This window comes from Marmota flaviventris, chromosome 8 (genome assembly GCF_047511675.1).
Source record: "Marmota flaviventris isolate mMarFla1 chromosome 8, mMarFla1.hap1, whole genome shotgun sequence".
In the NCBI taxonomy this organism is placed as follows: Eukaryota; Metazoa; Chordata; class Mammalia; order Rodentia; family Sciuridae; genus Marmota; species Marmota flaviventris.
The window spans coordinates 134438658-134465989 of NC_092505.1; the positions used below are offsets into that span (position 1 = coordinate 134438658).

A 27332-nucleotide genomic window follows, 5' to 3' on the forward strand; every position below is an offset into this window, starting at 1 on the left:
AGACCCTCAGACTACATGGCCAGCACCCCTGCAACCCTCATCCCAGACCCGCCCCCGCCGTGGTCCCAGGGGCCTGGGTGGGGCGCGCGCCTGCCGGTCGCGCGCATTCCAACCCCAAGGTCCAGAGGGCTGGAAAGCCCGGAGCGGATTAACAGCCAAAAAGAAAATCCGGATTTATTATTGGCTTTTCACTCTAGAGTCCGTCACCCTGTGCCCATTTTCGTACTGGGAAACCAAAGCAGCACTTCTGCCTACATGCCACAATGACTAGAGGCAGCAGAGCTACCGGGAGCTGTGTTTAAGGCAGGGTGTGGCCTTCCCCATTTCTCCTCCAGCCCCTGTCCTGTTCAGATCAGGCTGTCCTAAAACTCCCCACAGCCCTGAATTTGGTGCCTTTTTTGCACCCTTCTGTCTCACCACTGATGCTGGAACCCTGGGATCAAACATCTGAGTGATTTCCATGCTGATGCCAATAACAAGGACTACAGGCTGCTTGGCCCTTTATTTCAGATCAGAAACCTCTCATTTGCTTCTACCATTCCTCAACACCCTGCACACTCTTTCTGTGGTGGCCTAAAGCACCAAACCCCCCACCTTCCCTTGGCCCTTGCATAGATTTGGCCTTAGGGGCACAATAAAGATCTGTGGAATCTGATCATCTGATTCCTGGGGGAGTGAGTGGGGGCGGAATGGCTGGGGATGAGAGGTTGGGGTGGGGGGTTTTTCTGTTACGTGTTTTGAGCTTGCCTGGAATCCGCACCATGGTTTCCTTCCTGCCGTGCTTCCCAACTTTGCTCAAAGTCGCTGCCGGACTCCGAGCTGAAGGACCGCTGGACAGACCCTGGGACCGACAGAGGGCCCGGAGGGAAATGCGCCAAAGACCCACACGGGCAGGGTCAGCATGGGACCCCGAAGGGATGAAGTGGGACTATGGCGCAAGACCCTTCATCTTCCCTTTCCCTTGTTTTCCTCCCCCTCAGGATGGAGTGGGCCTCAGGGGACGAAGGGAGGGGCCGGCAGGGACTGGGTGTGCCCTGGGAACTTCGACTGGGCCTGCTTCTAAGTGGTGAGGGGGCTGGGTGAGGACCAAGGGTTGTGGGATGTGATGGTGGGTCTTGGGGTGGCTGTCTCTTGGGAACATGGGATGGGGGTACAGAATAGAAGAACAACAGAACTGGCTGACCTACTGTCTTCAGTGCTGGTGGCCACACTGGCCCAGGCCCTAGCTCTAGATGTGCCTGGCTGTTCAAGAGGAAGCTGCTACCCAGCCACAGGTGACCTGTTGGTGGGCCGTGCTGACAGACTGACTGCCTCATCCACCTGTGGCCTGCATGGTCCTGAACCCTACTGCATTGTCAGTCACCTACAGGTGCTGCTGGGGTCTAGGTGAGAGGCTGGGTCAGGGTGGGGTTCATACTGCCTGAGGAACTGATCCTAACCCTCACTCAACCCAGGATGAGAAGAAGTGTTTCCTGTGTGATTCTCGGCGCCCCTACTCTGCTAGAGACAACCCATATAGCCATCGCATCCAGAATGTGGTCACCAGCTTTGCACCACAGCGCCGGGCAGCCTGGTGGCAATCAGAGAATGGTGAGGCTATGGATGGGGCATGGATTGAGCAAGGCTGCCAACTAGTAGCCTCAAGTCCTTGACCTCCGACTCCTGCCCCAGGTATTCCCAGGGTCACCATCCAGCTGGACCTGGAGGCTGAGTTTCATTTCACGCACCTCATTATGACCTTCAAGGTGCCCAAATCACCCTGCTTGACTCTCCATTGCCCTGGACAGAGCCCCTGATCCTCAGTTTAGTCCTGAGCCCATGTGTTATGCACTGACTGCATGGATGACGCCTTTATTTCCCCATGCTATACATATCTGTGCACTTCCAGGCCTTTGCACATGCTATTTCTGCTGCTCTCATTGCAGGCTGGGTCAGATGCTGTCTTCCTGGGCCCCATGATCCCTGGGGCCTCCCCATTAGAGGTGGCTACCCTCCTTAGTCATTGCCTGTCTTTCATGGTCATCCCTACCTGCCTTTGAACTGCTGGAGGGCAATCTCAGGCTGAGGAGAGCTCTCCATAGCCTGGGCTGGACTTGGGTCTGGTGCCTGCTGATCAGCTATGCCCCCCACCCAGACATTTCGCCCTGCTGCCATGCTGGTGGAGCGCTCAGCCGATTTTGGCCACACCTGGCATGTGTACCGATATTTCTCCTATGACTGTGGGGCTGACTTTCCAGGAGTTCCATTAGCCCCTCCACGGCACTGGGATGATGTAGTCTGTGAGTCCCGCTACTCAGAAATTGAGCCATCCACTGAAGGCGAGGTAAGGGTTAAGATTTTAATTAGGGGTGGGAAGGGAGTGCAATGGGTCTCAGCAAGGTCCTGTATCTCTATGGTCTCTCTGCCTCTCTAGGTTATCTATCGTGTGTTAGACCCTGCCATCCCTATCCTGGATCCCTACAGTTCACGGATTCAGAGTGAGTGCCCCACCCTTTCAGCCTGGCACAGTCCCAGCATCTGGATGAAGATTATCTGGGGCCTCAGTAACTATTTTGGGTGCTTTCTAGGGCAGGTGCCAAGCCTAGTTTAGCTCAGGAAGCAGTCAACCAGAGGTCTCCCAAGGTGACCTTGGCAGCTGCAGCCCCTGGATGAATACAGGGTTTCAAGGGCCAGTCTGGCTAGTTGGCCCCAACACTTTTCCCCTCAGACCTATTGAAGATCACCAACCTGCGGGTGAACCTGACTCGTCTTCACACACTGGGAGACAATCTGCTTGACCCAAGGCGGGAGATCCGAGAGAAGTACTATTATGCCCTGTATGAGCTGGTTGTGCGTGGCAACTGCTTCTGCTATGGACATGCCTCACAGTGTGCACCAGCCCCAGGGGCACCAGCCCATGTTGAGGGCATGGTAAGGAGTTTCAGATAGCTGGGATATAGTTAGGGGAAGGGGCAGGCATGGCCAGACAGGGTTTTTTTTTTTTTTAATATTTATTTTTTAGGGCTGGGGATGTGGCTCAAGCGGTAGCGTGCTTGCCTGGCATGCGCACAGCGCTGGGTTCTATCCTCAGCACCACATACAAATAAAGATGTTGTGTCTGCTGAAAACTAAAAAATAAATATTAAAAAAATTTATTTTTTAGTGTAGTTGGATTCAGTGCCTTTATTTTACTTATTTTTATGTGGTGCTGGGGATCCAACCCAGGGCCTCGTGCATGCTAGGCAAGCGTTCTACCGCTGAGCCACAACTCCAGCCCGCCAGACAGTGTTTTAAAAATATTTTTTTAGTTGTCAATGAGGCCCTTTATTTATTTACTTATTCATATGCAGTGCTCAGAATCAAACCCAGTGCCTCACACATGCTAGACAAGTGCTCTACCACTGAGCTACAATCCCAGCCCCATGGCCAGACAGTTTTGACAATCTATCTGCCCACTTCCATAGGTGCATGGAGCCTGTGTCTGCAAGCACAACACCCGTGGCCTCAACTGTGAGCAGTGTCAGGATTTCTATCATGACCTGCCCTGGCATCCAGCTGAAGATGGCCACAGTCATGCCTGTAAGAGTAAGTGAGACCCTGGTCCCACAGCTCCAGAACTCTGTAGCCTGGCTGTGCCCTGGGTAGAGCCAAGAGCTGATTGGTCAAGCCCTTAATACTCAGGTTATGTCTAAAGGGTATCCAGGCTTAATATCCCTGGTGACCTCTTCAACTCTCCTCCATAATCTGCTTGGGCTAGGGGTCCAGGTTGATGTTGAAGACTTGCAGTCTGTATGCCACGACCATCAAAATCTGGCCTCTGGGAGGAATCTAAGGTGGCACTAGGGTCCCGTCCTCTGTCCCTTACTCTCAGGAGCTGGTCCCTCAAGTGGCCTTTCCCCTTTCCCACAGAGTGCGAGTGTCATGGACACACCCACAGCTGCCACTTTGACATGGCTGTTTACCTAGCATCTGGCAATGTGAGTGGAGGCGTGTGTGATAAGTGTCAGCACAATACAGCTGGGCATCACTGTGAGCTCTGCCGGCCCTTCTTCTATCGTGACCCAACCAAGGATCTGCGGGACCCAGCTGTGTGCCGCTGTGAGGCTGGGATTGGACATGAGGGAGGGGAAGCTGAGCCTGGGGCAGAAACTGGGAGGCCAATTTGCTATCCAGGTTATGGGGAATTGGGGTGGGGGACTTAGTGTGGAACCAGACCAGGGACCTAGGGTGGGGGTTTAGAAGAGGACTTATACTGGACTAATTGGGTTAAGGTGACCTTGTACCTCTTTTTGCTCTCAGCTTGTGATTGTGATCCTATGGGTTCCCAAGATGGTGGTCGCTGTGATTCTCATGATGATCCTGCACTGGGGCTGGTCTCAGGCCAGTGTCGCTGCAAAAAACATGTGGTGGGCACTCGCTGTCAGCAATGCCGTGATGGCTTCTTTGGGCTCAGTGCCAGTGACCCTCTAGGCTGCCAGCGTAAGTGCCTCCTGACTCAGCTGAACCTGAGTACTGCTTCAGCTCCCCAAAGCTCTGATGTGCTTCCTTGCCTGCAGGTTGTCAGTGTAATACACGGGGTACAGTGCCTGGGGGCACCCCTTGTGACTCCAGTAGTGGAACCTGTTTCTGCAAGCGTCTGGTGACTGGACGCGGGTGCCATCGCTGCCTGGTATGACCAGAGGGAGCTGTAGTTCCTGGAGTCCTGAACACAGGACTGAGGTTCTGGGGTCCCCTCAGCCACCAATGTCCATATCCTGGTGGATGAGTACTGAAAACTAAGAGTCCAGTCCTGGATGAGAAGCCTCAAGTCTGGGAGGGCAGGGGTGTGTCCCAGTAGTCTGAAGGCCATGCATTCTCCAAGGGGTGGTAAACACTGAGGAGTATGGTTGGACTCCCCACTGGGTGGCGAGGGGTCTATTTCTGGCTCCCAGCAACCATTTCCTCACAGCCTGGCCACTGGGGCCTGAGCCACGACATACTTGGTTGCCGCCCCTGTGACTGCGATGCAGGTGGTGCCTTGGATCCTCAGTGAGTGCTATAAATGGAGCCTGGGAGGGGGCAGGGAAAAGAGAGGGTATTCTTGAATAACCATAACACCCTTTAGGTGTGATGAGGCCACAGGCCAGTGCCACTGCCGCCAGCACATGGTTGGACGGCGCTGTGAGCAAGTGCAACCTGGTTACTTCCGGCCCTTCCTGGACCATCTAACTTGGGAGGCTGAGGAAGCCCGAGGGCAGGTGGGTAGGAGTGGCTAGAGAGGCTGCATTGAGGATAGTGTCTTGGGAGGGGATAGGGGTGCTATGCAGCCTTGGGTGAGTCCTTGGCCGAAGAAATAGGATTTGGGGCTAGATATGGCAGAAAAGGCAGTGCCTCACCTGAGCCTCCATCCCTGGCTGCATTACCTCTCAGGTGCTGGATATTGTGGAGCGATTGGCAATCACCGGGGAGACTCCATCCTGGACTGGCCCAGGCTTTGTGCAGCTGCGGGAGGGTCAGGTGCTGGAGTTCCTGGTGACTTCTTTGCCAAGGGCCATGGAATATGACCTGCTGCTGCGTTTGGAACCCCAGGTCAGACCCTGTGACAACTGACCTGGAGCTGAACCTCTGGGTATGGGGCATCTCTTCCATCATTACCTTTCCCCAGGTTCCTGAGCAATGGGCAGAGATAGAACTGACTGTGCAACGTCCAGGGCCTGTGTCTGCCCACAGCCCGTGTGGGCATGTGCTGCCCAAGGATGACCGTATCCAAGGGACTTTACAACCAGACGTTAGGTGAGGATACTGATGGTAGCACTCAAAATGGTGGGGGTTTGTGGGGCCAGCCCTTAGATCTTTGAAGGACACCTGGAACACCTGGAAGACCCCACTGCTCATTCATCTGCCTCTTCCTGAGTGCTGTTTGTCAGGCTCTGTTGGACATGGCTCTGGTCATAGGAAGAAAGTAGACAAAACAGCTGGGCACAATGGCTCAGTGGCTCAGGAGGCTGAGACAGGAGGATTGCAAGTTTAAGGCCAGCCTCAACAACTTAATGAGGCCCTGAGTTATTTAGTGAGACCCTGTCTCAAAATAAAAACAAAAAGGGTTGGTGTTGTAGCTCAGGGGTTAATCACCCATGGGTTTAATCCCCAGTACAAAAAAAAAAAAAAAAAAGTAGATCAAATAAAGTCTGCTCTCTGAGGTCTAACAGAGGACAAGGCAATAATTAATTAGAAATCATCCAGTGTCACTATAGGAAGGGCCAATGGTGGTCATGTTGGTTGTGGGGCTGTGGCATCAGAGCACTTTGAACACTAGTCTGGTTAATGTTTTATTATATTTTGGGTAGTATGTATTTCATGTATCTTTTTCACTTTACTTTTTTTTTTTTTTTTTTTTTGGTGCTTGGGATTGAACCCAGGGCCTCATGCATGTCTAGTCCCAAAAGTTAGCAATTTTTTTTCCTTTGCAGTGCTGGGTATTGAACCTAGAGTCTCATGAATGCTAGGCAAGCACTGATCACTGAGCCACATCCCAAACCCTCTTTTTGTACATTTTTTTTTTTAACATTGGGGATTGAATTCAGAGGTGCTTTACCTTAACTAAGCTACATCCCCAGCCCTTTCTGTTTGTTTTTTTTTTTTTTGTACTTGTGTATGGACAACATGCCTTTATTTTACTTATTTTTTTGCAGTGCTAAGGATCAAACCCAGTGCCTCACACATGCTAAGCAGAGCACATGCTAAGCAAGTGCTCTGCCATTGAACTACAGCCCCAGCCCTGTTTTTGTTTTTTGAGATGGGGACTCATTAGGTTGCCCATATTGGTCTTGAACTCACAATCCTCCTGCCTCAGCCACTTGAGTAGCTGAGATTATAGGCATATGCCACCAAACGTGGCTGTTTTTACACTTTTTTTAAAAAAATTATTTTTTAGTTGTAGTTGGATACAATACACTTATTTAATTTTTATGTGGTGCTGAGGATCAAACCCAGGGCCTCGCACATGCTAAGTGAGCACTCTACCACTGACCACAACCCCAGACATCTTTTTACACTTTTGATCATGTAAATATTGGTACATACACAGGAGTAGAAAGAATAGCATAATTAACCTAGTTGTATCCATTATAAACATTTTGCCAACTGTTGCTGGTGTTTAACAAAGATCCCCCTATTTGGGTGCAGTGGCGTACATGTGTAATCCCAGTGACTTGGGAGACTGGGGCAGGAGGACTGAGAATTCCAGGCCAGCCTGGGCAACTTAGTGAGGCCATATCTCAAATAAAATCAAAATGACTGGGATGTGACTCAGTTGTAAAGGACTCTGGATTCAGTCCCCAATAGCTCAGAAAAACAAAACAAAAACCCAAAGATCCTTCTAGTTGTTGAGTGGAAAACAGACTTAAAGGGGTCAAGGTAAGAAGCTAGGAGATATGCTAAAGACTGCTGAGTTGGACAAGTGAAAGTCAATGGTACAAAGGTATAACAGAGAGTGAGGAAAGGGAAGGCTCTAGAGGGTGTAGTAGTAGAGCTGATGTCTTAAATATATAGGGAGGTGAGAGAAGGTGAAAAGGTGACTTCAGGTTTTGGCCTGGGCATTTGGATGGGGGTGGGACTCTTTACTGAGATGGAGACATAGGGAGGAGCAGTTCTGAAATGCTTGGACATGGAGGTGTGTGACTAGATTTCTATGTCTGGAATTACTAGGAGGAGCCAAATTAGAGACCCCTCATAAAGGGGGTCATTCTAGAAATGACCAGAGAAAGAGAAAGAAGACTAGAGCCAAGCTTTGGGGTACTCTAGTGTTAGAGGCTAGTAAAGAAGGAGGAACTAGGGGTCTGGGGGCGGGGACCAAGAGGAGTGTAGGTGGGGACCAAGAAGCTAAGAGAAGGAGCTGGGGATATAGCTCAGTTGATAGAGTGCTTGCCTCCCATGCACAAGGCCCTGGGTTCAATCCCCAGCACTACCACCAAAAAAAAAAAAAAAAAAAAAAAAAGGAAGAAGCTAAGAGAAAAGTGTGTCTAAAGAGGAAGGCACAGTGAGTTCACAACATGCTGATGTGGAGTCAGATAAGAACAGAAGTAGCTGCTGGGTTTAGTTACATGGAGGTCATTCATGACCTTGGCACAGGATGGAGCAGAAGTCTGCTGGAGGAGAAGGCTAGAGAGAGAAGACATTTGCTATAGTGGTCTCTACTTAGGAATTTATTTTTCAAGAAAGCAAAAATGAGCCTGGCGCAGTGACGTATGCCTGTAATCCCAGCATCTTGGGAGGCTGAGGCAGGAGGATCATAAATTCAAAGCCAGCCTTGGCAACAGCAAAGCACTAAGCAACTCAGTGAGACCCTGTCTCTAAATAAAGTACAAAATAGGGTTGGGGATGTGGCTCAGTGGTCAAGTGTCTCTGAATTCAATCCCCAGTACCACCCCCCCCCAAAAAAAAAAAAAAAAAAAAGAAAGCAAAAGTGAGGGGGAAAGCCAGGCACAGTGGCACATGCCTGCAATTCCAGAGGCTTGGGAGGCTTAGGCAGAGGATTTTGAGTTCAAAAGCAGTCTCAGAAACTTAATGAGACCCTAAGCAACTCAGCAAGACCTGGTCTCTATATAAGATATCAAGAAGGGCTGGGGATGTGGCTCAGTAGGTTCAATCCCTGGTACCAAAAACAAAAATAAAAAAAAAATTGAGGTGGAAACTAGGAGAAGACTTAAGGTATTGAAAACGAATTTCAGGGTGGACGCAGCCGAGAAAGCATCATTAAAGTCTCTCTTCCTGCTGCCGTCATGTCTAAATCAGAGTCCCCTAAAGAGCCCGAACAGCTGCGGAAGCTATTCATCGGAGGGCTGAGCTTTGAAACAACTGATTAGAGTCTGAGAAGCCATTTTGAGCAATGGGGAACACTCACGGACTGTGTGGTTATGAGAGATCCAAACATCAAGTGCTCCAGAGGTTTTGGGTTTGTCACTTATGCCACTGTGGAGGAAGTGGATGCAGCCATGAATGCAAGACCACACAAAGTGGATGGAAAAGTAGTGGAACCAACGAGATCTGTCTCGAGAAGATTCTCAAAGACAGGGGCCCACTTAACAAAAAGATCTTTGTTGGTGGCATTAAAGAAGACACTGAAGAACATCACCTACGAGATTATTTTGAACAGTATGGGAAAATTGAAGTTATTGAAATCATAACTGACCAAGGCAGTGGAAAGAAAAGGGGTTTTGCTTTTGTAACTTTTGATGACCATGACTCTGTGGACAACATTGTCATTCAGAAATACCATACTGTGAATGGCCACAACTGTGAAGTGAGGAAAGCTCTGTCAGAGCAAGAGATGGCTATTGCCTCATCTAGCCAAAGAGGTCGAAGTGGTTCTGGAAACTTTGGTGGTGGTCATGGAGGTGGTTTTGGTTGAAATGACAGTTTCGGTCATGGAGGGAACTTCAGTGGTCATGGTGGCTTTGGTGGCAGTCGTGGTGGTGGTGGATATGGTGGCAGTGCGGGGATGGCTACAATGGATTTGGTAATGATGGAAGCAATTTTGGAGGTGGTGGAAGCTACAATGATTTTGGCAGTTACAACAATCAGTCATCAAATTTTGGACCCATGAAGGGTGGAAACTTTGGAGGCAGAAGCTCTGAACCTTACAGTGGTGGAGGCCAATATTTTGCCAAACCACGAAACCAAGATGGCTATGGTGGTTCCAGCAGCAGCAGTAGCTATGGCAGTGGCAGAAGGTTTTAATACTGCCAGGAAACAAAGCTTAGCAGGAGAGGAGAGCCAGAGAAGTGCCAGGGAAGCTACAGGTTACAACAGATTTGTGAACTCAGCCAAGCACATTGGTGGCAGGGCCTAGCTGCTACAAAGAAGACATGGTTTAGACAATACTCATGTGTATGGGCAAAAAAACTCGAGGACTGCATTTGTGACTAATTGTATAACAGGTTATTTTAGTTTCTGTTCTGTGGAAAGTGTAAAGCATTCCAACAAAGGGTTTTAATGTAGACTTTTTTTTTTTTTTTTGCACTCATGCTGTTGATTGCTAAATGTAATAGTCTGATCATGACGCTGAATAAATGTGTCTTTAAAAAAAAAAAAGAATTTCAGTGAGATAAAAGAACCAAAGGATGATGGGAATGACCTGGAACACAGAGAGAAAGTGATGTAGTCTTACTGAAAATGAGCAGAGGTTATAGGTTGTAGGTCAGGGTAAGCAGAAGATCAAAGTAGTTGTTGAAGAAAAATTGGCAAGTTTTTATGCTGGGGAAATGCTGTGGAGTGGGGAAAGGCTGTATGAGTGTTTCCAATGAGCTTGTCTGCCCAGGTGTAGGATTCTAGAGAGCCATGTTTATCGGAATCCTCTGTACAGATCTCTGAGGTATCCAGCAGCTGTCTGCTGGCCTGGTGTAACCTGGCCCAGTCCAGCCCAGCCCAGCCTGTCTCACCCATAGTCTCTGCCTTGGCCAAGGTTTGGTTGCTGCAAATGGGGTGTGAGAGGTCCAGAATGATGGATATGAGGATCAAGGATAACCTCCTATCTTATTCCTGCTTTCCTCCAGGTACCTGATGCTTCCTAGACCTATTTGCCTTGAGCCTGGCACCTCTTACAAATTGCATCTGAAGCTGTTACGAACAGGAGGAAGCACCCAGCCTGAGACCTCCTACTCTGGACCTGACCTACTCATTGACTCGGTGAACTCTTGCCCATACCAGCCAAGATGGCAGGGTCTGTGGGATGGGTCTTGTGGTGGTGGTGGTGGTGGAAATGAGAGGTTTGTGACAGAAGAAGCAGGCTCATGGTGGTATCAGGGCTAACAAGCCCATGGCACTACTCTGAAAGTTCCAATGTGGTCCTTGATGTGAGTTATACTCTTGTTCATCTCTTTAGCTGGTGCTGCTGCCCCGTGTCCTGGTGCTAGAAATATTCAGTGGGGGTGATGCTGCTGCCCTGGAGCGCCGTGCCACCTTTGAACGCTACCGATGTCATGAAGAAGGTCTGGTGCCTGGCAAGGTCCCTCCTTCCGAGGCCTGTGCCCCCCTCCTCATTAGCCTGTCTACTCTGATATACAACGGTGCCCTGCGTGAGTACCCGTGACATGGGTCGGTGGGGCAGAAGTGGAGGCCCAGCTTGATTTGCACCCCTGTCCCACAGCTTGTCAGTGTGACCCTCAAGGTTCACTGAGTTCTGAGTGCAACCCTCATGGTGGCCAGTGCCAATGCAAACCTGGAGTGGCTGGACGCCGCTGTGACCTCTGTGCCACTGGCTACTATGGCTTTGGCCCCATCGGCTGTCAAGGTACTTGCCTCCCCTTGTTCCCTTCTATTCTTTTCTCTCCTTCCCACTACTGTTCTCCCTCCTCCATCTGGCTCTGCTTCCTTCCTCTAACTCTGCCTTGGACCCCATACTAAATCTTAGCCCTGAGTCACTTACAGTTCTCTTCCATTCCCTGACCTTCCCACCCTGATCCAACACCCCTTAGGCCCTTTCCCTCAGTACAGACTTTGCACTGCCCACAGCCTGCCAGTGCAGTCCTGAAGGGGCGCTCAGCAGCCTATGTGAAGGAACTAGTGGGCAATGTCCCTGCCGCACTGGTGCCTTTGGGCTTCGTTGTGACCACTGCCAGCGTGGCCAGTGGGGATTTCCTAGCTGCCGGCCATGTGTCTGCAATGGGCATGCTGATGAATGTGACACCCACACAGGCACTTGCCTGGGCTGCCGTGATCACACAGTGGGTGAACACTGTGAAAGGTGAGCCTGGAGAGTCTATGAGTAGGTTGGTGGGTAGGAAGGCTGCCTGGGGATGACCCATTTCTTTCTTTACTTCCCTACAGGTGCATTGCTGGCTTCCATGGGGATCCACGGCTGCCATATGGGGGCCAGTGCCGGCCCTGTCCCTGCCCTGAAGGCCCTGGAAGCCAAAGGCACTTTGCTACTTCTTGCCACCGGGATGGCTACTCCCAGCACATTGTGTGCCACTGCCAGTTAGGCTACACAGGTAAGTGGGTAGGGGGCAGGCATGGGATCAGTGTGAAGTGGCTGGGCTGAGCACTCATGGTTTCCCCTTGACTGTGGGCAGGGCCACGGTGCGAAGCTTGTGCCCCTGGGCACTTTGGGGATCCATCAAGGCCAGGTGGCAGATGCCAACCATGTGAGTGCAGTGGGAACATTGACCCTATGGACCCTGATGCTTGTGACCCCCACACGGGGCAATGTGTGCGCTGTTTACACAACACAGAAGGGCCACAGTGTGCCCACTGCAAGCCTGGCTTCCATGGTCAGGCTGCCCGACAGAGTTGTCATCGTGAGTATATACATGGGAAGGAATAGTGGGGGTGGGGTTCTACTGTTTGAGCTCTCCTTGATATTGTGCTCATCTTGCTGGCACAGGCTGCACCTGCAACCCACTAGGCACAGATCCCCAGCATTGCCCATCCACTGACCAGTGCCATTGTGATCCAAGCAGTGGGCAGTGTCCATGTCTCCCCAATGTCCAAGGCCTTAGCTGTGACCACTGTGCCCCCAACTTTTGGAACCTTACTAGTAGCCACGGCTGCCAGCCTTGTGCCTGCCACCTAAGCCGAGCCAGAGGCCCCACCTGCAATCAGGTATGGAACCCTTCTGTAGATCTCTGGGTAGATGGTCCCTGCTGTCTGCCTCATCTCAGGGGCTCAGCCTCTGATGGAGACTCTGACTCCTGCTCTGTTTCCACCCTAGTTCACAGGGCAGTGCCACTGTCGTGCTGGCTTTGGTGGGCAGACTTGTTCAGAGTGCCAAGAACTCCACTGGGGAGACCCTGGGTTGCAGTGCCGTGGTGAGGTGGTTGGGGAGCCAGGGTGGATGGAGGACTTTCTAGGATGCTCCACAGGGGCCCTAACTCTGGGTTCTGCCTTTTCCTGCAGCCTGTGATTGTGACCCTCGTGGAATAGACACACCTCAGTGTCACCGCTCCACAGGCCATTGTAGCTGCCGCCCAGGCGTGTCTGGTGTGCGCTGTGATCAGTGTGCCCGGGGCTTTTCTGGTGTCTTTCCTTCATGCCACCCTTGCCATGCATGCTTTGGGGATTGGGACCGTGTGGTACAGGACTTGGCTGCCCGTACACGGCGCCTGGAGCAGTGGGCACAGGAACTCCAGCAGACCGGTGTGCTGGGTGCCTTTGAGAGCAGCTTTTGGCACATGCAGGAGAAGCTGGGCATGGTGCAGGCCATTGTGGGTGCCCACAACACCTCAGCTGCCTCTTCTATGCAGCTTGTGGAGGCCACAGAGGAGCTGCGGTGCGGATGAGTTAGAGGATACATGGTGGGATGGGGCAAAGGTATAGTGCACCAGGCTGAAGCCTCTCTAAACAGACATCCATTGATGCAGGCATGAAATTGGGGAGGCCACTGAGCACCTGACTCAGCTGGAGGCCAAGTTGACAGATGTGCAGGATGAGAACTTCAATGCCAACAATGAACTCAGTGGTCTAGAGCGAGATGGACTTGCACTTAATCTCACACTACGTCAGCTTCACCAGCATCTGGACCTGCTCAAGCATTCAAACTTCTTAGGTAAGTAGTTGGTCAACTAGGCAGGAGGGCCAGGGTTGATATTCAGCTGACTGCCTGCCTCTGCCCAACTTAGGTGCCTATGACAGCATCCACCATGCCTATATCCAGTCTGTAGAGGCAGAACGTCGTGCTAATACCTCAGCCCTGCTAGTGCCTAGCTCTGTGAGCAACTCAGCAGATACCCGGCATCAGACAGAAGTGCTAATGGATGGCCAGAGGGAAGACTTCAACCAAAAACATCTGGCCAACCAGCGAGCACTGGGCAAACTCTCTGACCATGCTCGCACCCTGAGCTTGACTGTCATAAATGAACTGGTGAGATGCAAGTCAGGTGGGGTGATAGGTAAGTATGGATATTCTCACAGAGCCCTAACTTTTTCTATGTCTGGCAGGTGTGTGGGGCCCCAGGGGATGCCCCTTGTGTTACCAGCCCTTGTGGGGGTGCCGGCTGCCGGGATGAGGATGGGCAGCTCCGCTGTGGGGGTCTTGGCTGCAGCGGGGCTGCAGCCACAGCAGACCTAGCATTGGGCCGGGCCCGGCACACACAGGCAGAGCTACAGCGTGCACTAGTAGAAGGTGATGGCATCCTCAGCCGAGTGGCTGAGACTCGACGGCAGGCAGGTGAGGCACAGCAGCGGGCCCAGGAGGCCCTGGACAAGGCTAATGCTTCCAGGGGACAGGTGGAACAGGCCAACCAGGAACTTCGAGAACTTATCCAGAGTGTAAAAGACTTTCTTAGCCGTAAGTCTCCCCTGAGTCTATGTTCTTTTTAGGTTTAATGTGGGTCTCAGGGCTTGTAGTTGTCTTGTATCTGACCCCATGTCCAGCCTCTAAATCATTGCCCATATGTGATCCTTCAGTCCATGTCCCTGGGTCTGTGCCCTTTGTATAGTCCCCATCCCTGTGCTTACATCCTTATACCTATTAACAAATTCCTATTTCATGTATGATCCAGAGTCCACACCAAGATTATGTCCCCATATTCATGCTGAAGAATCTGTCTTTAAGCTTTTGTCTGTGTCCCTATAGAGGAGGGTGCTGATCCTGATAGCATTGAGATGGTGGCTACACAAGTACTGGAGCTGTCTATCCCAGCTTCACCAGATCAGATCCAGCACCTGGCAGGTGCGATTGCGGAACGGGTTAGAAGCCTGGCAGATGTAGACACAATCCTGGCACGTACTGTGGGGGATGTGCGTCGGACTGAGCAGTTACTGCAGGATGCACAGCGGGCAAGGTCTGACCCCAATCCTGATCCCTATCCCTGACATGGGATTCTGATACCTTCAAGCCCTGATTCCCCCTTTTCCCAAGGAGCTGGGCTGAAGTTGAGAAACAGAAGGCAGAAACAGTACAGGCAGCACTGGAAGAGGCTCAGCGGGCACAGGGTGCTGCCCAGGGTGCCATCCAGAGAGCAGTGGCTGACACACAGCATACAGAGCAGACTCTGCACCAGGTGTAGTCTCCCTAGGACATCAGAGGGGCAAGATTATGGGCATGTACCATAGATCTGTTTAACTCTGGGCCTATTCATGGCAGGTACAGGAAAGAATGGCAGGTGCAGAGCAGGCACTGAGCTCTGCAGGTGAGCGGGCTCAGCAACTAGATGCTCTCCTGGAGGCTCTGAAACTGAAACGGGCAGGAAATAGTCTGGCAGCTTCTACAGCCGAAGAAACAGCAGGCAGTGCCCAGAGCCGTGCTTGGGAGGCTGAGCAGGTAGGCTGAGACAACCTGCTGAAGAAGGTAGGGATGATGGTTGAGCCTCTACTGGGCTAGCTTATCAATGCTGCCTTCTACATCAACAGCTGCTGCAGGGCCCAGTGGGTGATCAATACCAAACTGTGAGGGCCCTGGCTGAGCGCAAGGCCCAGGGTGTGCTGGCTGCACAGGCCAGGGCAGAACAACTGCGAGAAGAGGCTCGGGGCCTGTTGCAGGCTGCTCAGGACAAGTTGCAGCGACTACAGGGTGAGAAGTGTGGCAGGGAGGAACCAAAGAGGTGGGACTGTGGGAAAAGGACCCCTAAATTGATACATGCCCCTCCTAGAACTGGAGGGCACCTATGAAGAGAACGAACGTGCACTGGAGGGCAAGGCTGCCCAGCTGGACGGGCTGGAGGCCAGGATGCGCAGCGTGCTTCAAGCCATCAATCTGCAGGTCCAGATCTACAACACTTGCCAGTGACCCCTTGTCTAGAGCCTATCCCAGTCCCCAGCCTCGCTCTGCACGCCTTCACATTAAAGAGCTCTCAGCCTGTCAGGGCTCCCAATAAACCAGTGTGAACCCTCACAGTGTTGTCTGGACTCTGTTTTGGGATGGGCGGGATCTGCGCAGAACCTCCACAGGACCACTGGCTCTGCCTAAGCATTGGAACCCTCCTCCTCCGCTAGGACCCGCCCCGGAGCTTCCAGTTGTCGCGAGCCCTCTCCCGCCGGAAGTGCGTCACCAGTTCGGCGCTCCGCCTCTTGCGGCCGTAACTAAAAGTCGAAACAAAACCAGCTGCTAAGGCGGCGGCCGCGGGGCCGGGACGGGGGAGGGGCGCGCCGGAACCGGAACCGACCTGACGCCGGAACCGGAATCGAGAGCGGGTTGCCAGGGCCCGAAGAGGGCTGGCGGCGGTGGTGTAGCTCGGTGAGTGGGGCGGGCCGCAACTCGCCAGTTTGGTCGCAGCGGAGAGGCCGCTGTGCTGGCCCCCGGCGGCCTGTTCAAGGTCATGGGCTGTGCCAGCCCTGATTTCTGAGCCCCGCGGAGTGCCGGGACTACTGATGCCGGCGGAGCCGTTACATTTCGTCCGTGGCCGGCCTCCCTCCACAAAGAAGATTAGCGGAGAGTTAGGGTGGCTTCCTGGAGGAGGTGGTGGCAGTGGGGTTTCGAAGATTGGAGCTGGGTCGCGGCCCTGTTGGGGCGCTGGTCTGTGGTCAGTAGCTCTGCGCAGCCCTGTAAGGCCAGCTCGGGTCTCTAGGCAGCTCTATTCCCGCCTCGACGGCTCTGGAGCCTAGTGGGAGGTTAGCGACCCTCTACTTGGGCCTTGGATATAAGGAGGCGGAAGGAGGTGTACGCTCTCCAAATCTGGACCTGCCTCATACCATTGCCACATTTTGCCTATTGAAGAGTATCTTACCACCTCCAGTTCCCAGCCCCTCCCCCACAGTAACAGACTAGTCACTGTCTTGCTACTTGCTTAGGCCGGTCATGACCCTTCCAGGGATCCAAGATTCATGGTTCTTCCCCGCCCTTGTTTTAGTATCTGGATTTGATAACTTCATTTTGGATGGATATGTGGCCCAGAATCCACTGAAAGGTCTGCTAGAAATTGGGTAGAAGGTCTCTGTGGCTTAGAGCTGATAAGTGAAGGGACTTGGGTAGGAACATGATGATGTTCTTATTTCAAGCTGGATGCCCATCATGCCTTAGCACTGGAGTTAGCCCATCTCTGCAGTTGAGAAGAGGAATCCCTTTGGGGATGGGGAAAGACCAAGTAATAAAACAACCACTTTCACAACAAAGGTGGAGCTGACAGGAGGCAGGTGGGGCACCTTAGCACCAGGACCTTTTCTGAGTAGTGGCTGCACTGGGCTAGACCTACTTTCAGTTACAGAGCCTGGGCTTCCTGCTGCTTGATGGTCTCTGCCTTTTCTGCCTTCCTCCTACACCTTCTACTTCTCCAGTGGTGACTAAGCAGCAAGTGAGAGTGAAGAAAAAGGGAGCACCCTACTTAGAGCGCCAGCCAGGCCCGTGGGCTGGAGCCATGGCTCCTGTCCAGAGGAGGATCCTGGTCCCAGGCCATGACTGCTTTGACCTGGCACCTCCTTGTGAGGCTTCCAACTTTGTGGGTCTTTATGGCAGGTATATAGGAGCCTTGGCCAGAAGTGATTGCTGCTACTTGCATTATTTATTCTCTCTTCAGAATAGTCTGAGAGTATCCAGGGTTACTTTAAGTGGTAAGGAGATATTAGAGTTAGGAGTGTCCTGGGTTGCTAATCCCTGGCTATAGTCAAGGAGCATGTTGTTGGGCCTTGACAGAGATGATTGATCTTTTTTCATTAGGCTGTTGGTTCCTTGTTGGAGAATTTGGCCACAAAGAGTTGCCAAAATAGCTGGGCCAGGAAGAAAGCGCCGCAGCCCTGACCCAGACGCTGTTGCCGACCCCGGGACACTCTGGCTGTCAACCAAGCGGCTCAGAATGTCTGGCGGGGCCAGTGCCACGGGCCCAAGGAGAGGGCCCCCAGGACTGGAGGAGGCCACTAGTAAGAAGAAGCAGAAGGATAGAGCAAACCAGGAGAGCAAGGATGGAGACCCTAGGAGAGGTGGGAATGGCATTCCCAGAGTGTTCATGGCCTCCTTCCTTCCCTCTTACTGGGCACACAGATTGGGGGTTGGGAGGTGACTGTTTTGCTGCTTTGTCTTGGTCTGATACTCAGAGAAGGCCCCATACCAGCCTGAGTAAAGCTCTTGCTTTGAGCCTGGGGTCCTTGATTAAGATCCAGAAAATGGTGTCTTGATGTGGTAGGGTCTTTGGGACTGGCTCCTCATCATTTCCTCTCTGTTCTTTATTTTGTTGTCAGGGTCAGTGCCCAATCCACAAGAGGAGCATACCAAAGAGGGTAAGTAATGAATGGGACTTTTGAATACTAAGGGAGGAGATGGAGTACTGGGAATTTAGCTCCCATCTGGAGAAGTCCCATTTCGGTTGGATCTGTTATCAGCAGCTTGTGAATTCCTTGTGATCTTTTATCATTCCCCTTACAGAGTTGTTGCTTGATTGGGGACAGAATGAAAATGAGGTAATTGTCAAGCTGCGTGTGGGAGCAGGACCCTTGCGGCTGGAGGAGGTGGATACTGTTTTCACAGACACCAACTGTGTGGTGCGGCTTCCAGGTGTGTCCATCTGCCTTGACCACAATAGCGTATTTGAATTCTTTGATATCCTCCACCCCACATCACTGCTGCTACTTTGTCTGTAGGTGGTCGGCAGTGGGGTGGTGTCCTTTATGCTGAAATAGAAAGTTCTTGCGCCAAAGTTCAGGCCCGTAAGGGTGGAGTCCTACAGCTGGCATTACCCAAGAAGGTGCCTCTGCTCACGTGGCCCTCTCTCCTGGTAAGTTCCAGTAAAGGGAAGGGTGGGGATACACAGTGCAGTCTTCAGGGCCTCACTATTATATTTTTGGCAGAAGAAACCTCTAGGGACCCAGGAGCTGGTGCCCAGGCTGCGGTGCCAGGAGAATGGGCAGGAACTGTCTCCCATTGCCCTGGACCCAGGCCCTGAGCCCCGCCGGGCTAAGCAGGAGGCCCGGAACCAGAAGCGGGCCCAGGGCCGTGGTGAGGTAGGCTCAGGGGCTGGCCCCGGGGCCCAGGCAGGGCCCAGCGCCAAGAGGGCTGTACATCTCTGCAGAGGGCCAGAGGGGGAAGGGTCCAGGGATGGCCCTGGACCCCAGGGTGATGCTCCACCCTTCCTGGCTGATCCAGCCCCCCAGGTGAGAACTAGGTGCCTGTTTGGGTCTTAGGAGATGGGGGGAAGGAGTATGGATTGGAGTGGGGGCCACCTGTTGGACCTAGGGCTGATCCTGCCCACAATCTTGCTACAAATAGGTTGAGGCTGAAGAACAGCTCTGTGTACCACCACTGAATCCGCAAACCTGCCTCCTAGGCTCAGAGAAGAATTTAGCCCTTTTGGCAGGAGAGAAGTCAGTGTCCCCCAGGAATGACCCAGTCTCCCCAGCAGTGGCCCAGATCAGAGACCCTGGGAAAGATGACCTTGTCAAAGAAGAGATGACAGTAGCAACAGATGCCGCAACGTTGGTGGATGGTAAAGGTGGGGCTGGGGATGGGCAGGCAGAACCCCAATTGGGTTGCAGGATTAATGGGCTGTTAGGGAGTAGAGAAGCCATAGACTGGAACCTATCCTGGGTGGTACTGAGCCATGGTCTCAACATAGAGCCTGAGTCCATGGTGAACCTGGCATTTGTCAAGAATGACTCATATGAGAAGGGCCCGGATTCAGTGGTGGTGCACGTGTACGTGAAGGAGATCCACAGGGATACCTCTCGAGTACTTTTCCGTGAACAGGACTTCACACTCATCTTCCAGACCAGGTTGGTGGTGGGCAGGAGCCGGGGCAGATGGTATGCCTCGAATGGGACCATATGCCTCATGCTTTTTCGTTTTTATTGTTCCTTTTGCCCTGCATTTGCAGGGATGGAAACTTCTTGAGGCTGCATCCGGGCTGTGGGCCCCACACCATCTTCCGTTGGCAGGTGAAGCTCAGGTGGGTGGTGCCCAGCTCCACTACTGTGCCTGTCCCACCTGGGGCTCCTTCCTCCTGGTCTGTCTAACCTGATACTTTCTCTACCTAAGTTCCTGAGCTCAGCCTTTTCCTGCAGGAACCTGATTGAGCCAGAACATTGCACCTTCTGTTTCACGGCCTCTCGCATCGACATCTGCCTCCATAAGCGTCAGAGTCAGCGCTGGGGGGGGCTGGAGGCCCCAGCTGCACGAGGTCTGCACACGAGCTCCCTTCATTGCCTAACCCTGTGTGACTGTGACCCCCATCCCTGCCACATGCTGCTAACCACCAGCCCCCTCATTCCCCCTTTTTAAGGTGCAGTGGGTGGTGCAAAGGTTGCCGTGCCGACAGGTCCAACACCTCTGGATTCAACCCCTCCGGGAGGTACCCCTCACCCCATGACAGGCCAGGAGGAAGCCCGGGCTATGGAGAAAGATAAATCCAAGGCTCGATCCGAGGACACAGGGCTGGATGGTGTGGTGACCCGTACAACCTTGGAGCATGTTGTCCCAAAGCCAGAGCCACACCTGGCCTCGGTGAGAATCTTGGGTTGGGAAGGGCCAAGAATGGAGGCTGAAGAGCCTCAGGGATGATCTCTCATGGCCCATTTGCTCCCACAGCCCAAGCCCACATGTATGGTACCTCCAATGCCCCACAGCCCTGTGAGTGGAGATAGTGTGGAGGAGGAGGAGGAGGAAGAGAAGAAGGTGTGTCTGCCAGGTTTCACTGGCCTTGTCAACTTAGGCAACACTTGCTTCATGAACAGTGTCATTCAGTCTCTTTCCAACACTCGGGAACTTCGGGACTTCTTCCATGGTGAGAACAGGGCCATGAGCCTGAGGTATGGGCAGAAGGGGTACCTTTATTCCTCACTTCTTTTTTTGCCTTCCTAGACCGTTCCTTTGAGGCAGAGATCAACTACAACAACCCACTGGGGACTGGTGGACGTCTGGCCATTGGCTTTGCTGTGTTGCTCCGGGCCCTGTGGAAGGGCACTCACCATGCCTTTCAGCCTTCCAAGTTGAAGGTGATCTGTGGCCATTCTCACCCTTGGTTGGAGAGGGTGGGGAGGATCAACCAACTGTGAGTGCAGTGGGTGCTAAAGTTTTACACTCATACCTTGGCCCCTGCATCCAGGCCATTGTGGCAAGCAAGGCCAGCCAGTTCACAGGCTATGCCCAGCACGATGCCCAGGAGTTCATGGCTTTCCTGCTGGATGGGCTACATGAGGACCTGAATCGAATCCAGAACAAGCCATACACGGAAACCGTGGACTCGGATGGACGGCCTGATGAGGTGGGGGGGGGTGGAGGAGGTCAGAGGGTAGATATGCCTCATATGCATCCTAGCTCCTAGGTTTCCTCAGTTCTTACCACTCTCCTCCTCAGGTGGTGGCTGAGGAAGCATGGCAGCGGCACAAGATGAGGAACGATTCTTTCATTGTGGACCTATTTCAGGGCCAGTACAAGTCGAAGCTGGTGTGCCCTGTATGTGCCAAGGTGTGATGGGCTGCCTTGGGAAGAGGCCCTCTAGTTAGGCTCAGCTTGACTAGTTAAATTTGATTCAGAGACATCTGCATTTTCAGGTGCTACAGGGTAAAATTGGGGCAAGGAAGCTACAGGGAGGCCTTAGATTCCTCTGTGGGCTAAAGAAGTCAGGCAAGGTAGGCTTCCTGACTGAGACAAGAGAGATGTTTGAAGTCAGTTTGGTGTGACAGAGGTACGGTATGACAGAGTTGTGCGTAACATAGAAAGGCATGTGATGCTGGGTATGATGGTGCACGTGTTTATTCCTGCAACTTTGGAGACAGGAAGATTTCAAATTCAAGAGTAGCCTTGGCGATTTAGCAAGACTGTCTCAAAAAGTAAAAATAAAAGTGGCTGGAGATATTGCTAAATGGTAAAGCACTATGTTCATTCCCCAATATCACAACACACACACACACACACACACACACACACACGGAAAGGTGTGTGGGATTCAGGTAAAGGGAAAATCAGGAAAATGGCTAAGCTACCATAAAAGGGGAATTTTGTCAGAAATGGGAAAGTGGGATTTTTCTTTCCTGGTGGACCTTCCTGCTGCATCTAGTGTTGAGTCTGAGAGTTTGCTGATTGGCAGTGAGGGCCCTGAGAGCCATCAGAGGGCCTTTGTTAGGATCTGGGCACCAACATCTTGTCTCTTTGCAGCCACCCAAATGCCACTTCTGTATCCACAGGTCTCCATCACATTTGACCCGTTCCTTTATCTGCCGGTGCCCTTGCCACAAAAACAAAAGGTTCTCCCTGTCTTTTATTTTGCTCGAGAGCCACATAGCAAGCCTATCAAGGTGAGGAGTAAGCCCCTATTCTATGCTATTCCAGAGAACTGGCCCACCTTTCCCATTGACACACCTTCCCCATTGTTGCCACAGTTCCTGGTGAGTGTTAGCAAGGAAAATTCCAGTGTGAGTGAAGTTTTGGATTCCCTCTCTCAGAGTGTCCATGTGAAACCTGAGAACCTGCGTCTGGCTGAGGTAAATCTGTTTTTCCCCAGGCTCATACATATATGGATGTGCATTGTGTACTTACAGCATAGACAGTTGTCTAGTCACTTGCATCTGTACATACACATGTGAGTGTACATGTTCAGGTATTGGGTAGAGGTGCCCTCAGTTCCTGGTCATCCAGGTTTACTAACCTTTTCTGTGGTGGACCCTAGTGCCTTTCCTGCTTTAGATAAGAAGCTTAAGCTGCAGGATTGTCCTACTATTTGATGTGGTTCTCCATCCAGTTGCTGTTTCATTTTATCCCAGATCCTCCCCAAAATTCCTTCCCTTTAGCCTAGCAGTGCTATTTGTGTCAGGGACCTAAGGGTGGGGAGGAGGATCCTCAAATTTGGCCTCTCCATGATAATGTGTTGTAGTCTTAGCAGGACCTCACTAGTTATAGCAGGATCGAGGCCTTCAATGTGGAGAGCCAGTGTAGGGGATCCCTGCCCATGACTTTTTCTTTCAGCACCTATACTGTGGGCCCTGAGACTGGTGCCAACACAGGTGTATACCTCTTTTGGCTCATAAACCAAGTTGTAGACTCAAGTCCTGGGCAGTCTTTCTGCTCTGGGTCACGGCTAGGGAAAGGGGTTATCCTCACACGGGATCTGTGTCCTTTGTCCCCAGGTAATTAAGAATCGCTTCCATCGTATATTCCTGCCCTCTCACTCATTGGACACTGTGTCCCCATCTGACATGCTTCTCTGCTTTGAGCTGCTGTCCCCAGAGTTAGCTAAGGAACGGGTAGTGGTGCTAGAAGTACAACAGGTGAGTTGAGGGTCAACCTGACGGCACAGGGCCCTGGTGGTAGGGGCACTCCTTTCTGACTTTGCTGAGCCAGACAACCCATGTTAGCGCCCCCAGGTGCCCAGCGTCCCTATCTCCAAGTGTGCCGCCTGCCAGCGGAAGCAGCAGTCAGAGGATGAAAAACTGAAGCGATGTACCCGGTGCTACCGTGTGGGCTACTGCAACCAGTGAGGAACCCAGTGGTTTTCCCTGACTCTTCCTCTCCATCTTCCACACAAAGACACCACATATAGTTTAAGCCCTCCACCTGTTACCCTACTTTACCAGACCCTGGGGGAGGCAGACTGGCATACCTAATTTCCAGGGCTTCAGACTAGCCCCAATATATAGTTGTAGGAGATGGAGTAAAGCCTTATTCTTATCTTCCCTTCCCTTCTAGGCTCTGTCAGAAAACCCATTGGCCTGACCATAAGGGTCTCTGCCGCCCTGAGAACATTGGTTACCCCTTCCTGGTCAGTGTACCTGCCTCACGCCTCACTTATGCCCGTCTTGCTCAGCTGCTAGAGGGTTATGCCCGGTGAGTGCCCAGAGGTTAAACTAGGATGGGATGGATGAGGAGAAATGATATTCAGAGGCACCAGATGGGTTGGTGAGGACTTTTCCTTGCCTTACTATCTATTGCCAGGTACTCTGTGAGTGTATTCCAGCCACCCTTCCAGCCTGGTCGCATGGCCTTGGAGTCTCAGAGCCCTGGCTGTACCACACTGCTCTCCAATAGCTCCCTGGAGGCTGGGGACAGCGAGAAGGACTCCACTCAGCCTCCTGAGCTCCAGCTGGTGACCTCTGTGGCTGAAGGGGATATGGGGGTCCCCCAGGTGTGGGCATCTCCTGACCGGTGCCCTGTGCCTAGCACCAGTGGAATTTCTTCTGAGATGCTGACTAGTGGGCCTATTGAGGGTACTTCTTTGCCTCCTGTCGAGAGGGTGTCCCGGCCTGAAGGTAAGATCCAGTTAAGGGCTCCAAGCACTGTGATGGGAGATTGGGGGAAGATTGTTTAGAGCCTGGTGGGCAAGGGAGCTCTGACTATCATGTTCTCTCATAGCTGCTGTGCCAGGATACCAACATCCAAGTGAAGCCATAAATGCCCACACACCCCAGTTCTTCATCTATAAAATTGATGCATCTAACCGAGAGCAGCGGCTAGAGGATAAAGGTGTTTGAAGCTGTGGGAGGAAGCCATGAGGATAAGGGTTGAAGTGGCTGTTCTCCATAGCTTCATGACTCCTATTCCTGTTTATCTACAGGGGAGACCCCACTGGAGTTGGGTGATGACTGTAGCCTGGCTCTGGTTTGGCGAAACAATGAGCGCCTGCAGGAGTTTGTGTTGGTAGACTCCAAGGACCTGGAATGTGCTGAGGACCCAGGCTCTGCTGGTGAGGCTGCTCGCGCTGGCCACTTCACCCTGGACCAGTGCCTCAACCTCTTCACACGGCCTGAGGTGCTGGCACCTGAGGAGGCCTGGTGAGAATAGGGCAGCAGACAGGTAGTGGGGCAGCAAGGGAGGGAAATTGGCTGGTCCTGACCTTCTTCTGTCCCCTATCAGGTACTGCCCACAGTGCAAACAGCACCGTGAGGCCTCCAAGCAACTGTTGCTATGGCGCTTGCCAAATGTGCTCATTGTGCAGCTCAAGCGCTTCTCCTTTCGTAGTTTTATCTGGCGTGACAAGATCAATGACTTGGTGGAGTTTCCGGTTCGGTGAGTGATGGATCTTGTCATGCCTGTGGGCAGAGCAGAAGGGCCAGAGGGCATCCTGGGCACCTGCTAACCATTTGTTTCACCCTTCCTTTATTGGGTCTGCAGGAACCTAGATCTGAGCAAGTTCTGTATTGGTCAGAAAGAGGAGCAGTTGCCCAGCTACGACCTGTATGCTGTCATCAACCACTATGGAGGCATGATTGGTGGCCACTACACTGCCTGCGCACGCCTGCCCAATGATCGCAGCAGCCAGCGCAGTGACGTGGGTGAGGGCACACACAGCCAGCAGGATAGGTGGTAGGGGTGGTGGTACATGCTGTGTTCACACTCTTTCCACCCTGCTATAGGCTGGCGCTTATTTGATGACAGCACAGTGACGACAGTAGACGAGAGCCAGGTTGTGACACGTTATGCCTATGTACTCTTCTACCGCCGACGGAACTCTCCTGTGGAGAGGCCCCCCAGGGCAGGTCACTCTGAGCACCACCCAGACCTAGGCCCTGCAGCTGAGGCTGCTGCTAGCCAGGTGAGGCTTGGGGAGGCTTTACAGGCTAGTGGGGGCCAACTCAGATTGTGGAGAAGGGATGGGGCGGGGCACAGCTTTCTCTTTTCCAGCCATAGCCCCTTTGAGCCTTGGAACTCATAGAAGTTGCAGACATAGTTCCCTAACATTAAAGCTTCACCCAGAGGCATCCTGGTGCCCTAGGGATATTCACTAAGGTGCACACATGTACAACAGCACACTGCCACAGTGTGCACAAAAGCACAGGTCAAGCAACTGCTCTGAACCTCACCAGGCATGTGCTTTGAACAGACTAGATACGTGATCTCTCCCAGCTTTCTTCTTCTTACCCTCAACATGCTCACAGCTGAGGTGACAGCTATCTCCATTGAACCTTCAGGATCTTCTGTCTCTTTTACTCACAGCATGTGCTATAGGCCCCTTTGGTGGGCATAGTCACATCATTTTTCTGGACTGGCTGGCCCTTCTCCTCCCTTGACCCCTCTCTGTCAGGCTCAGAGAAATCCCTCAGAAGATAGTGGTCTGGATATGGGCAGTCCCCAGGAGATTTCCCTGGGGTTGGCAGGCCTATCTTTCATGAGCCAGTTCATTCTGTGGGAGGCTTGACCTAAAAATATTAACCAGGTAACCCACTACCCATCCCCATGAGATGCTGCTACATGTGGGTTGGGAAGCTGTGGAGGAGATCAAAAGGCTAACAGGATTTGTAATAGCCTTGAAATTAGCCACCTGCTTACTCCCTGCTGCTTGATCTGGGGCTTTAACCCTATTCACCCCAGGCAGGACTGTCATGCCCAGGGGTCTCAGGGACACTCGGTCCTTCCCACCCCTGGGTGCTGATGGCCGTTTCCACATACCGTAGGCTTCCCGGATTTGGCAGGAGCTCGAGGCCGAGGAGGAGCTGGTGCCTGAAGGGCCGGGGCCCCTGGGCCCATGGGGGCCCCAAGACTGGGTGGGCCCCCCGCCACGTGGCTCTACCACACCAGACGAGGGCTGCCTTCGGTACTTTGTCCTGGGCACCATGGCAGCTTTGGTGGCCCTTGTGCTCAACGTGTTCTATCCTCTGGTATCCCAGAGTCACTGGAGATGAGCTCATCTGCAGGCAGCTGCTAATGAGCTGTCCTTCCTCTCTGCCTCTCAGGCCATGCCTGCTTTTGGTGGGGAACAGCTCTGGGCTTTGGGCCTCAGTGTGCATCTGATGGGAGAGGGTGGTGATGTTGCCCCTGCACTGGCAGAGCATCCTAGGGTGGGTAGCCATCCAGCTGTCTGTCCAATTCCTCCTTCTGCTCTGACCCTTGGCCTGGGGCTTGGCCCTGCCCAAGCAACTTCCTGTATTTAAAAGTGTTAATAAAGCGAGACTATTCAGGCCCAATCTCGTCTCTGTCTCAACGTCGCTGCTGTCTGCGCCTGCCTTGGGGCCCTCCCTTGGGTGCCAGCGCTCTGAGCCAGCACCCCCGGGATGCCAGGCAGCATGCTGGGCAGCCCCCAACCCCTGTCCTCATATTCTGTTTCAGGGACTAGGCCCTGGCCAGGCCCCCGAGGTGGCCCCCACGCGGACAGCCCCTGAACGCTTCATCCCCCCTGTGGACCGCCCAGCCCCCACCTACAGCAACATGGAGGAGGTCGATTAGCAGGTCCCTGCCTGATGGGGGAACTGGGTTTGGGAGAATCCCCTACAGTGGCCATCTCTTTGCCATTTCTCCTTCTCTAACCCAGAGGACACTGGCTCCATCAGTGGGGAGTTGGGGTGTATGATTTGGGGGTGGGGGCCTCACAGGTTGTGACCTCTTGTCAGCTTGGTCCCCAGTGGGCCTTGTGGCTTTTCCAGCTGCCTCCAGTGCTGCGTGATTTGATTCTCAGTTTTACCTTCAATTCTTCCTGACCTGCATTATAAACGTTATAATTTTATTCTAAAAATTGTAATTTTTTTTTTGCATTTTTGAAGTGATTGCTGCTGTTTAAATATATTTTAAAAATAAATAATAAATAAGCAGA

The 27332-nt window shown here is 52.5% G+C and overlaps 2 protein-coding genes and 1 pseudogene across 22 annotated transcripts; all 3 read left to right on the top strand.

The window, feature by feature from the left end:
• The first annotated feature begins 790 nt into the window (after positions 1-790).
• Positions 791-15787, top strand: Lamb2 (laminin subunit beta 2). Its single transcript, XM_027933789.2, has 33 exons — positions 791-895; positions 981-1066; positions 1197-1369; positions 1455-1590; positions 1672-1745; positions 2135-2323; positions 2414-2477; positions 2708-2910; positions 3444-3564; positions 3889-4077; positions 4279-4458; positions 4536-4648; positions 4928-5007; positions 5084-5216; positions 5389-5547; positions 5624-5751; positions 10512-10644; positions 10841-11033; positions 11105-11248; positions 11470-11701; positions 11785-11948; positions 12030-12254; positions 12341-12558; positions 12668-12764; positions 12853-13225; positions 13317-13501; positions 13575-13816; positions 13894-14242; positions 14531-14738; positions 14816-14957; positions 15041-15217; positions 15307-15466; positions 15546-15787. Exons 1-33 carry the CDS (start codon positions 870-872, stop codon positions 15680-15682), a joined length of 5433 nt encoding a protein of 1810 aa, XP_027789590.2. The 5' UTR covers positions 791-869; the 3' UTR covers positions 15683-15787.
• Positions 8389-10301, top strand: LOC114091334 (heterogeneous nuclear ribonucleoprotein A1-like; annotated as a pseudogene).
• Positions 15788-16023: 236 nt separating the features above from the next.
• Usp19 (ubiquitin specific peptidase 19) lies at positions 16024-27332 on the top strand. 21 transcript variants are annotated; one of them, XM_027933636.3, is made up of 28 exons: positions 16136-16415; positions 17546-17805; positions 18064-18102; positions 18248-18376; positions 18463-18596; positions 18670-18972; positions 19088-19310; positions 19434-19590; positions 19692-19763; positions 19879-19994; positions 20097-20317; positions 20402-20597; positions 20675-20808; positions 20919-21077; positions 21170-21280; positions 22000-22110; positions 22195-22296; positions 22939-23079; positions 23167-23285; positions 23498-23635; positions 23744-24057; positions 24161-24271; positions 24363-24579; positions 24662-24814; positions 24920-25080; positions 25162-25340; positions 26200-26339; positions 26852-26940. In XM_027933636.3, the coding sequence occupies exons 1-28, from the start codon at positions 16264-16266 to the stop codon at positions 26856-26858; spliced, it is 4299 nt and encodes a 1432-aa protein (XP_027789437.2). In that variant the 5' UTR covers positions 16136-16263; the 3' UTR covers positions 26859-26940. The 21 variants fall into 21 exon arrangements, with proteins under 21 accessions (XP_027789442.2, XP_027789441.2, XP_027789437.2 ...); XM_027933641.2 differs by lacking the exons at positions 16136-16415; positions 26200-26339 and adding an exon at positions 16024-16129 and having other exon boundaries at positions 19088-19304; positions 26852-27332; XM_027933640.2 differs by lacking the exons at positions 16136-16415; positions 26852-26940 and adding an exon at positions 16024-16129 and having other exon boundaries at positions 26200-26709.